General features: G+C 47.0%; 1 protein-coding gene across 2 annotated transcripts in view; it reads right to left on the reverse strand.

Moving 5' to 3' along the window:
* IL17RC (interleukin 17 receptor C) overlaps positions 1-12,145 on the reverse strand; it is a 38,307-nt gene that overhangs the window by 19,752 nt on the left and 6,410 nt on the right. Inside the window, exons 2-8 of one of the 2 annotated variants that reach the window (XM_082209590.1) lie at positions 11,847-11,868; positions 10,917-11,075; positions 9,682-9,765; positions 8,931-9,043; positions 5,028-5,145; positions 4,882-4,926; positions 706-851 (exon numbers count right to left, since the gene is read on the reverse strand). In XM_082209590.1, the coding sequence (XP_082065716.1) occupies positions 706-851; positions 4,882-4,926; positions 5,028-5,145; positions 8,931-9,043; positions 9,682-9,765; positions 10,917-11,075; positions 11,847-11,868 (687 nt within the window). Of the gene's footprint in view, positions 1-705; positions 852-4,881; positions 4,927-5,027; positions 5,146-8,930; positions 9,044-9,681; positions 9,766-10,916; positions 11,076-11,846; positions 11,869-12,145 lie in introns of those variants that run through there. The other variant, XM_082209591.1, reaches the window with a different exon arrangement.

Consider the following 12,145-nt stretch of genomic DNA (forward strand, 5'->3'; position numbering starts at 1 on the left):
ACAGATCCTGAAGCTGAGGCTCCAATACTTTGGCCACCTCATGAGAAGAGAAGACTCCCTGGAAAAGACCCTGATGTTGGGAAAGATGGAGGGCACAAGGAGAAGGGGATTAACACCAGGGCTGGGGTGGCCAATCTGATTAGAGCATTGAGGGCGTTGCTGGATGATTGCACGTGCCGCTTCCAACGGGATTTGGAACTGGCGGCTAAGGGCTTTTGCATTTTGATGATGAAAGGCATGACTTTCAATAGGAGAAACAGGCAAGGCTCTAAGCAAGGAATCTGCTTTTGCATTGCCATCAGTGATAAAGCCTGGAAAGGGTTGGTGAGAGCGAATGTGCACCACAACAGAGGACGAGATGGTTGGACAGTGTTCTCGAAGCTACCAGCATGAGTCTGACCAAACTGCAGGAGGCAGTGGAAGACAGGAGTGCCTGGCGTGCTCTGGTCCATGGGGTCACGAAGAGTCGGACACGACTAAATGACTAAACAACAGCAACAACAATGACTGACTGCACATCTCTTTTTGAGTTTGAAACAGGGGGAAGGAATTCAACATCAAGGCCAAGGCAACTGTTCCCTCAAGGTAAGTATTTAGGCTTCCCAGACAGAATCCCCCCCCCCCATCTCTTCTCCTGCTTTTCTGGGGGTTCTTATGAGGAGGAGCATTCAGCTCAGCTTCTCGGCGGAGTTTTCTTCTGCTCACCAGCAATTTAGGTGCGCCCTCGCCCAGCTCTTTGAATGCATTCGTCTGATTCAGATACAGCCACATGGAAAAGCGCTGACCCTCAGGGATGTCTAACACATGTAGCACTGCCTTGTCTAACTTCCTGGAGACCTCCAGTCTGGGCACTGCAGGAGAGAGGAGGCAGCCATGAATACGCTACACAAATTCACAGTTTAGAGAAAACAGCAAGTTAAGTGGCGACATGATACAAGTTTATAAAATTATTCGTGGCATGGAGAAAGCGGATAGAGGTTTATTTGTTTTTTAATCCCTCTCGCAGAACGCTAGAAATTGTGGACATCCAGTGAAGTTTAGTTTTCTCTAAACTAAGAAGTCCCAAATTCTGTAACCTGTCCCCCCGGAGGAGTCGCTCCATCTCCTTCATCTTGGCTGGCTCTTAGTGCGGACCCAGGAGATCGAATCTGAGCGTCCACAGCGGCCACCCACCATAAACCACCATTGGCAGGATTGGCACTGTACATCGAAACAGGGCCCTGTCCTGGTTTCCAATACATAATTTGACTTCTGCTCTATGATTGAAACTGAGTCTCCACCTGCAAGCTGATAAATTATAAGGATCAACATTACAGTCGAGTGAAAAAGAGAAAATCTTTGTAACAAATTATTGTGTTATACATATCTCTTTGAGTTTGAGTTTGTAATCTCTATTTGAGTTTGTAATCTTCATTAGAATACATACTTTTGAGTATTGAATTGTGAGTAGGGACCACTCCCACTATTGAAACTTACATTGGCCTGAGTTCTTGGTGTGCTTTTTTCTTGGTATACAGTATTTAATAACGAGGACTGGCAGCAACAGGAGCTGATATGCTTGTGATAATATCTTGTTCTCTTGTTAATTGCACTGTTTTAAATGCACATGTTATACTTGACTTCCTTTAGTCATGTTTTATTTGGAAATGTTTAAGATTTCTTTTCATTAACATTTCTGCGTTAAATGTGCATTCTGTACTTGAACTCCTTCGTAACATTTTATTTTGAAATCTTTAAGATAATATTTTAGTTTAATTATGTTGCTTTGAATATATATATTAAATTCATTCAGTAATGTTTTATTCTGGGTTGTTTTATTTAATGTGTCAATGTATTGCAAACCATTCTGAGATTTTTGAAATGGATAATAATAATAATAATAATTTTGGTGGACCTTTTCCAATTGCAATATCCTTCTTGATGTGAGATGACCAGAAAAGTATAGACTGTACAACTGTGGTTGCACCACAGATTTGTATAATGGCATTATGATAGCAGCAGTTTTATTTCCATTCCTTTCCTAATGATCCCTCGCGTTGATGACACTCAGCAGTGGAAGTGCTAGACCAGTGTCTTGCCTCAGTAATGAACTGGATGGGAACCAACCGACTGAAGCTCAATCCAGATAAGACAGAGGCACTGTTAGTGGGTGGTTCCCTAGACCAGATGGCTGGGAGGTTGCCTGTTCTTGTTGCACTTCCTCTGAAGGAGAAGGTTTGTAGCTTGGGGGTACTCCTGGATCCTTTGCTGTCGCTCGAGGCTCAGGTGGCCTCAGTGGCCTGGAGTGCCTTCCATCAGCTTCGGCCCAGCTACGCCCAGTGGTGGAGCTTCATGACAGGGATAGCCTAACTACTGTTGTCTATGCTCTGATAACCCCAAGGTTAGATAACTGCAATGCGTTATACGCAGGGCTGCCTCTGAAGATGGTTCAGAAACTTCAGCTAGTGCAGAATTCAATGGCAAGTTGCTCACCAGGAGCAAGCCAGTTTGAGCATATTACACCGATTCTGGTCCAACTGCACTGGTTACCAATTAGTTTATGGGCCCAATTCAAAGTGCTGGTTTTGACCTATAAAGCCTCAAACGACTCAGGACCACAATACAGTGGTACCTCTGCTTACGAACTTAATTCCTTCCAGAGGTCCATTCTTAACCTGAAACTGTTCTTAACCTGAGGTACCACTTTAGCTAATGGGGCCTCCCGCTGCCACCGCGCCGCCGGCACGCGATTTCTGTTCTCATCCTGAGGTAAAGTTCTTAACCCGAGGCACTACTTCCGGCTTAGCGGAGTCTATAACCTGAAGTGTTTGTAACCTGAGGTACCACTGTACCTCAAGGACTGCCTCTTTCTATATGAACCTACCCGGACCCTGAGATCATCTTCCGAGACCCTTCTTCGTGTGCCTCCTCCTCGAGAAGCCCAGAGGATTGCAACACAAGAAGGGGCCTTCTCTGCTGTGGCTCCCCGTCTGTGGAATGCTCTCCCCAGGGAAGTTCGCCTGGCGCCTTCATTATACACCTTTAGCCGCCAGGCAAAAATGTTCCTTTTAAACCAGGCCTGCGGTTGATTTGATTGACATTCTAGGCCCTTTTTAAATGTGGTGGGAGGTTTTTTTGGGGGGAGGGGGGGTTATTGGGTTGTTGTTTTTATTTTGATTATGTATTTTGTGGTTTTATATTTTGATTTTATTCTGTGATCAACACTGAAACCTCCGGGTAAAGGGCAGTATATAAATTCAATAAACAATAATAAGAATGATTTGCCTTTTTCACAGCGGTCGCAAACTGGATCAGCGTCTTCCCCCTTACAAATTTTACAGATATCAGATGCGTCTCCATCGTTTCTTTAGTCACTGGAACTGTGCCTGTAAGCACCTCTGTCCCAGTTCACAGAGTTCACAGAGTTCACCTGCTCCATGCAGGTTACTCCCAAATTACGCAAACAGGACACATTTTACAAAACGGACATTTGTTTCCAAGTATTCATCAAGCACAGAATGGCATTTTCAAACTTCTCTCTGTGTGGACTCTTATGTCACAGAGTCTGCAATTGTGAGTAATATGAATGTGCTATTTAAGAATGAAAGCTGGGGTTCTCTGACAGCAGGATGCCAGAGCCCGGACTGGATACGCACCAAATTCCACTCTTGCACAGTCATCTTTCCCCTGACTAATAAAAATTGAATTACGTGGTACTGCTTTGCCTGTATGAAGGTTAACATATCAGGGTTAGGACATGAGTCCTTAATATGCAGAAAACCAGAAAGCTGCACTACACAAACTTTGGACCTCATTCAAGGTGTTGTTCCACTTTTACTCAGAGTAGAAGCAATGAAATTAATGGATGTGACTAGGTTAGCTCCATTTGGACCAACCGCGAGTAGAATTTACTTGGATACAACAGGTGGCTGGGACAACCCTCTTGTCCACCACCTGATGCCCCTATGACATCAGACGATGGACAGGTGAGTTATCCCAATCGCCTGCCAACGTCCCTGGCAAAGTGCCTCCCAAGCTGGTTGTTGGTTGCCTAGGAACCAACCAGGGGCTTTGCCAGCATTGGACTGGTAAACCTGGTTCTTACAGGGATTGGAAGTGTGGTCAAGTTCCCCACGGGAAACTCATTTGCGCAGTTGATAAGCTTGAACTCACCTGGCTTTAAAATAACAACAACAACAACAACAACAACAACAACAACAACAATAATAATTTATTATGAATTTCCCCAGCCACTCTGAGCGGCTCCCAACCGAGTGTTAAAACAATACAGCATTAAATATTAAAAACTTCCCTAAACAGGGCTGCCTTCAGATGTCTTTTAAAGATAAGATAGCTTCACATCTGAAGGGAGGGCGTTCCACAGGGCGGGTGCCACTACAGAGAAGGCCCTCTGCCTGGTTCCATGTAACCTCCCTTCTTGCAATGAGGGAACCGCCAGAAGGCCCTCAGTGCTGGATTTCAGTGTCCGGACAGAACAATGGGGGTGGAGACGCTCCTTCAGGTATACACCTGCTATATGCAGAGATCGACCGCACAGGGAACCTGGTTGTGTAGCCGACCTGCTCCCGATGTGACAAAGGATGTCAGATTTGGAGCTGACTGGCACCGTTTGCAGGAAGTGGTCTCCGGGCCTAACTGTGACTCAGGTTGGGCCAAATTTGTCCTGAGGGCTGGAATGTCCCTCAGTCCTGTCCTTGTTGGACCTTTGGTTTCGACCCAGAAAAGAGGCGGTTTTAGCCTTAGGAAAGGTTGCCGCTGTAGGAATGTTTTGAACGAAGCTCAGATCCCTATCAATCGAGCCGCGGGGAGTTTGGCTGGCTCTGGCTGGTGCCTGCGTCAGGGCCGCGGCACTGATAAGAAGTCGGTGGCATTGCTACATACCTTGGCAAAGGCGGATGGCATCTTTTGCTCTGTGCCAGGTGCAGTCTGTGGGAAGAAAACACAGAAGGAAGGCCTGGAGGTTGGGTGGTTGCTCTGCTCCATTTCCTCAGCTGCTCATTTCTGGAGCAGGCCTGAAAGGAACTCACCTGGCCCAGAGTGGGTCTTCCGCAAGGGTTGTGCAAACTGATAGTGGGGATGAGTGAATGCCGTGATATGCAACTCCCCGCTGAGAGCCACCGGGAAGCAGTCGAACTGGAGAGAGCCCTGGGAAGGAAGGGGGCAGGAGTGTCAAAGGTGAAAGGAGCACACACACCCCTCTCTCTCACACACACTATCGCGCCCACAGACAGGAACACACACACAGAGGGACCCAATGGGGCTGCCATCTGCTGCACTTCACCTTTCCCATTGGGAAAGGCGAGGGATGTCTTTGGGAACCACCACATCCTCCTCGAAGTGTTACCTCCCACCATCACCACTAGTGTGGGAGATCGGACCTGCCTGCAGTCCTGCTGCTTATCTGGGGCTACTGCTTCAATAGTCTCCCCAAACACTGGTTGCTTAGCGCCCTGACAGTGCAAGAGAGGCTGGATAGAGCAGCTTAGCGCAGAGCTCAGAGGGAGAGAAGCTCTGTGGCTGTGGATCATTGAACGTTTTGTGTATGCTGCTGCTCCAGACACCATATTGGCGATGATCTTTTGACGTGGAGGGGCTCTTGAAATTGTTTGGAGGGCATGCAGGCTGCCAGTTAGCCACAGAAGGCTCCAAGGGGCTTCTGGAGGTTCCCTCACTGCGAGATGTGAGGTTACAGGGAACCAGGCAGAGGGCCTTCTCGGTGGTGGCGCCCGTCCTGTGGAACGCCTTTCTGTCAGATGTCAAGGAAATAAACAACTATCTGACTTTTAGAAGACATCTGAAGGCAGCCCTGTTTAGGGAAGTTTTTAATGTTTGATGTTTTATTCTGTTTTTAATCCGTTGGGAGCCGCCCAGAGTGGCTGGGGAAACCCAGCTGGATGGGCGGGGTATAAATTTATTATTATTATTATTATTATTATTATTATTATTATTATTATTATTAACGGCAGAAATTGCAGCTCTATAGCCCACCAATTAAGGTCAGCTAAAACGGCATCTAAAATACGTTTGTATATCAGTGGGCCTTAATATATCTTGCCATTTTTGCAACCACACTCTGCAGAATTTAGCATTGTCAAGGAACCCAGTTGTCCTTTATCAAAAGGCAAGCGTCTAGCCGTCAAAGATAAGCTGCTTTCTGGAGTGTGGGCAATTCCACATTGAAAGAGCACCCCCCCCTCCTGAAAAGAAAAAAAAGAAACACAGGAATTGCAGTTTGCCCTTCACAGAACTACAATTCCCAGCACCCTTAGCAAACTATATTTCCCAGGATTCTCCGGGGGCCATCACATTCTTTAAATGTATGGTGTGTGAGGATGATTCGCAGCAGGTTTGCCATGCGTGAGTTGCCCCAGTGCTCTGCATAGCTACTGAAAACTAGCAGATGGAGTTAGCGTGGAATAATGGTTAGGGTTTCAAACTAAGGCCAAGGACATCCAGGTTTAAATTTCCACGGCACCATGAAGCTCACAAGCCGACCTTGGATCTGTTAGACTCTTTCCACTTTTTCTCCTGGGGTTCGTATTAGGATAAAAAGAAGAGAACTACCGTATTTTTCGCCCCATAGGACGCACTTTTCCCCCTCCAAAAATGAAGGGGAAATCTGGGTGCGTCCTATGGGGCGAATGCAGGCTTTCGCTGAAGCCTGGAGAGCGAGAGGCATCGGTGCGCACTGACCCCTCTCACTCTCCAGGCTTCAGGAAGCTATCCGCAAGCCTTGCAAGCCCGGCGGGAGTTTCTGCGGGCTCACAAGGCTTGCAGGCAGCAGCCTGCAGCCCCGGCGAGTGTCCGCAAGGCTTGCGCACCCAGCAGGAGGTCCCGCCGAGCGTGCGAGGCTTGGGGCGGCAGCCTGTCGCCCGAAGCACGGGGAGCCCTCCGGAGGGTGCCCCGTGCTTTGGGCAGGTGTGCGCAAGGCTTGGGGCGGCAGCCGCGGTGGGGGGGGGGATAATTTTTTTTTATTCATTTCCCCCCCCAAAAAAAACGAGGTGCGTCCTATGGGCCGGTGCGCCCTATAGGACGAAAAATATGGTACATATGCCTCTTTGAAGGAAAGGAGGGATGAAAATGCAGAAAGAATGCAGATCCTATTATGAAAGGGGGGGCAAGGATTTCCATTTATACACTTTATGGAATACCCATCTCTGCCTACGGGTAGGGCAAAGTGGAAGAACTGAACTTGTGGTCAGACTGATTTAGTGGTAGATTAGGGTTCTCTGCCTGTCTGCAGCCAAAACCGGCTCTGCAAGTCAAGTGCCAGGGAGCAAAACAGAGCCGGCATTCCTCCCTCAATCCCTCCCTCCTTCTCATCTATTTCACTAGACAAACACCAATTTCTTTATGGGCTGGTTCATCACGGAGCCCTACCTCACTGCTAATCCAGATTCCTGCGGTTCGAAAGCAATCTCAGTAGTTTCCACATGTGCATATTTGGATTTGACCCAATCCATTGTTTCTTGTCCTGGCATACAAGTAGGCGTTTCTTTTAACCCTGTGTCTGTTTTTCACACTCACTGACTTGTTCATTCCACTCGCTGAACCATGGCAGTACAAAAGGGGCACACGCACAGCTTTCTGTTTACCTGCACATTTTTTTCCTTTTTTAAAATAAAAGATTCTTCTGTTTCACTGACCAACCCCCCAGTGAGTTTGTGCAGGTACCTATTTATTTATGTGCATGGGTCTTGTTTTAAATTTCCTCCTTCAGATAAGCACTGAAGCAGAGATCTGATTATAGGTCGGCTTGAGTCTACATCTCATGTCGTTTGCTTGCTTAGTTGACCTTCACTGCACGCATCTGAGGCTTAAAAAGTGAAGGAGGGTGAGTAAGATTGTTTAGCAAGGATCCCTGCATCGCAGAGGTCGGATTAGATGACTTTCAGTGTCCCTTCCAACTCCACAGTCCTATGATTTATTTATTTTTAAGTCACCTTCCCAGACACTTGCTTGAAACTCAGTCGTATGAAATTCTGCGTGTGCGCAAACCAGAGGGTACAAGAATAAAGTTTCAAACGGTGTTTATGTTTTCACCACATGCCAGAAGTATGGGTAGGTAAAGGTAAAGGGACCCCTGACCATTAGGTCCAGTCATGACCGACTCTGGGGTTGCAGCGCTCATCTCGCTTTACTGGCCGAGGGAGCCGGCGTACAGCTTCCGGGTCATGTGGCCAGCATGACTAAGCTGTTTCTGGCGAACCAAGCGGTGCACGGAAACGCCGTTTACCTTCCCGCCGGAGCGGTACCTATTTATCTACTTGCACTTTGACGTGCTTTCGAACTGCTAGGTTGGCAGGAGCAGGGACCGAACAACGGGAGCTCACCCCGTTGCGGGGATTCAAACCGCCGACCTTCTGATCGGCAAGTCCTAGGCTCTGTGGTTTAACCCACAGTGCCACCCACGTCCCATAGAAGTATGGGTACCAGAAAACAAATGAGAAGCGACAATGGATGCTGGGAGCATGCAAAACTGAGTGGGAGAAGAGAACATTCAGACATGCCCCCAAGGAAAAGAACGGCAGCAATGGATCCAGTAACAGATTAACAGCAGGATACAGGAAATCTGAATTCACTGCTAAAAAGAAATGAGATGGGCACTGATTGAAGGCTCCATCAGACGGACAGCGCCTCAAAAAAGGAGACCCATTCACATACACAGTAAACTCCAATGTAAACCATACTTTTAAAGCACATCCAACACACATTTTAAGGAGCTTGATTCCCTCCCCACCCCCCAAAAAAAATTATTGGTAATGGTAGTTTTCCCCTCACAGAGCTACAACTCCCAACACCCTTCACAAACTACAGTTCCCAGGATTTTGAGTGCTTTGAAACATACGGTGTGGATCCACCCACTTGTTCTCCATGCTTACAAATTTTGGATTTCACCAATGGACATTCAATGGGCCCAAATCACTTACCGAATCACTTCTGTTGTGCCAGTCACCACCAAGGGGGAGCAAAACTTTCATACTGGCGCAGTGGGAGGAAGCGTATGTCTCAGCTGAGAGCAGCACGTGCGCCTGCAGGAATCCTGGGAGAAGAGGAAGGGAGGGAGTGCAGGGTGTCAGAAGAGGAATGGAAATAAATGCAGATGTGGACTCTCGAACTGGAGGACTGGTGCGGCCATCAATATACTTCACGAGGCTGTTTGAGTCATTCCTCACATTCCTATAATATGCCATCAAGAATTAATTAGGCTCATAGACTCACAAGAGCTGGAGGGGACCCTGAGGATCATCCAGTCCAACCCCCTGAAATGAAGAAATATGCAGCCGTCTTTTTTCTGGGGGGACGCAGGGGTACGCAGACCCCTAAACGTTTTGTGAATCTAAGCTTGGCCTCACTGAGGGGCAGTATTTCAATATGAGTAGGAAAAGGCGAATACCCCTAAACATTTTTTTAAGGGGGGGGAAAGGCACTGTTTATGGGGCTCTAACCTGCGACCTTGGCATTATCAGCACCACGCTCTAGCCAACTGAACTATCCAAGGTGGTTATTCTCTGTGCAGCAATTGCTATTGTTAACATCGATACCAACTTTCTTGTTCCTCCTCTTTGACTTCTGTATAACTGCGCAATATTTCAAAACAACAACAACAACAACAGAGACTGCTGTAGACAAACAACAACAACAGGGGCTGCTGTAGACAAAGTCTCCTTTCTGGCTCACCTTCAGTGTTGCCATGATGTCTTCTGCGCTCTGGGCTGGTCCTGTCAGCTCCCTCGTCTTGTTTTGAACCCAAGGCAGGTGATTCTACAAGGAAATAAAATGACCATGTACCCCAAATAACAACAACAACAACAACAACAATAATAATAATAATGCAACTCAGCACAGTGCAGTGCAGCAATTGTCCACCAATTGTACTTTTCTCCACTTATTTGTCTGTTTTGTAACACAAGAAAAAATATTTAATTGAAAACTTTTTTTTTTTTTAATGGGAGGATTGGATAAATTCACGGAGGAAATTTGATGGCTGGGCTCTATCTACATCCACAGATGGAGACAGCAACACTTCTGAATATGTTTCCGAGCACAATTCAAAGTGTTGATGTTGACCTTTAAAGCCCTAAACGGCCTCGGCCCAGTATATCTGAAGGAGCATCTCCAGCCCCATCATTCTGCCTGGACACTGAGGTCCAGCGCTGAGGGCCTTCTGGCGGTTCCCTCGCTGCGAGAAGTGAGGTTACAGGGAACCAGGCAGAGGGCCTTCTCTGTAGTGGCGCCCACCCTGTGGAACGCCCTCCCACCAGATGTCAAAGAGAACAACAACTACCAGACATTTAGAAGACATCTGAAGGCAGCCCTGTTTAGGGAAGCTTTTAATGTGTGACATTTTAATATATTTTTAATCTTTGTTGAAAGCCACCCAGAGTGGCTAGGGAAACCCAGCCAGATGGGCAGGGTACAAATAATAAATTATTATTATTATTATTATTATTATTATTATTATTATTATTATTATTATGAATACCAGTTGCTGGAAGCCACAGGAGAGGAGAGAGGTCTCGTGTTCAAATCCTGCTTGCTGCTTTCCCAGCAGGCATCTGGCTGGCCACTGTGAGAACAGGACGCTGGTCTAGATGATCCAGCGGCCTCTTTTTTATGTTCTTATGACAGAGCCTGGGACTTTCAGAGTACATATCCTCCTGTTGAATTCTGGCCTTTCTCCCTTCTGTATGGTTTGGTCCCTGGTGGGGCATGTCTAGGAACTGAACTCTACGACCTCTCAAACCCAATGTGAGAATCACGTCCCACCAGCACTAGACAAACAAGCCTGCCCTGAAGTGGCAGAGGGGGCATGGCCCAGCTAGGACTGAAAGCCAAGGTACAAGGCCAACTGCAGCAACAGCAGCAGGCCAGGGTCAACGTTCAGGTACAGAGCCCTGAGCCATCTTTCTCACCCAGCAGGCCAAGGCGTAGGATCACCTGCACACAGGGGATGCAGTCTCGCTGCTTCCGACACCGAAGTCCGTTCCTCGTCTCCATCTGGGTCAGCACCAGGACTGGGTCTTGCCCTGGGGCTGGCAGGACATCCCCAGGGATGCACAGCACACCTTTTTCTGAAAGTAGGCGAAAGAAAGAAAGAAAGAAAGAAAGAATTATCCTGTGAAAGAAGGGTATTATACAGCAGAATGTGTGCTAGCACCCCCAATCACAGCATTTCGAAGGAACACTCGCTACCGTCAAAAGAGCCCTGAACCAAAATTCACAGAGCCTTCCATCCCTAGAACATAGTCTGAAGCTTTTGTAGATGAGAAGAAGCTTGTGTTGAATCCAGGGGTCACAAGACTAATACAGTCTAAAGCTGACGTCCATCCCCACCTGAAACTCTCCCCTCTTTCCCAGGAACACTGCAGTAGAAATATTTGGCATGTTTTGGGTCGTGCAATGTGAATTGTGGCCAAATGATGACAAGAATGCTTTTAAACAAACAAACCCTGTAGCCAAAGAATCCCACGCATCGGGCTTTAGGACAAGTCAAGTCAATGGCAGTCTTCACACTTGGATTTAGTCATGCTTACCTTTCCTCCACTCTTTCCAAGCAAGATCATCCGTGCTTTAAAGCTACATGTCTGAGCACACTTTTTTCCCCCTCTGGAGATTTCCCCACGAAAACCCGCTCTTTAAAGCACAATCGGAGCATACGGCAATCCTCAGAAAACCTAAGTTCTCTAAGCGATTTAGCACTAAAGATTAAAAAATTGCTCCGACACAGAGCCTTCATGTATGGATCTGTGTCTGGGCAAAAGGTAGGTGTTGATAAGCTCGTAGATTTATCAAGATAAAGAACAGGGATGAAAATTATTAATTTTTTTGGTACGAACACTTACCCAATAGCTGGCAGCCAAGACCCTATAGAAGGACACAAAAGGGACAGTTTCAAGAGCTAGTAAAGAGACTATTGCAAGTTGAGCCTCTTTTCTCCCACCCTACAACACACCCTGCCAGGCTGAGTCTAAAACAACATGCCTTCCAACTGTTATTTCATTGTGAGGACCAATTTCTTGGGTCTATGAAAGCTGTTCCCAACGCAGGACATATTGGCTTAATAAGGAACCTGTAGCCCTCTAGGAATTGTTGGACTACAACTCACCTGTTTGTACTGACTGTTTTAAAGAGCATTGTTCTG

Source organism: Podarcis vaucheri (assembly GCF_965113315.1).
Source record: "Podarcis vaucheri genome assembly, chromosome: 2".
Taxonomy (NCBI): Eukaryota; Metazoa; Chordata; class Lepidosauria; order Squamata; family Lacertidae; genus Podarcis; species Podarcis vaucheri.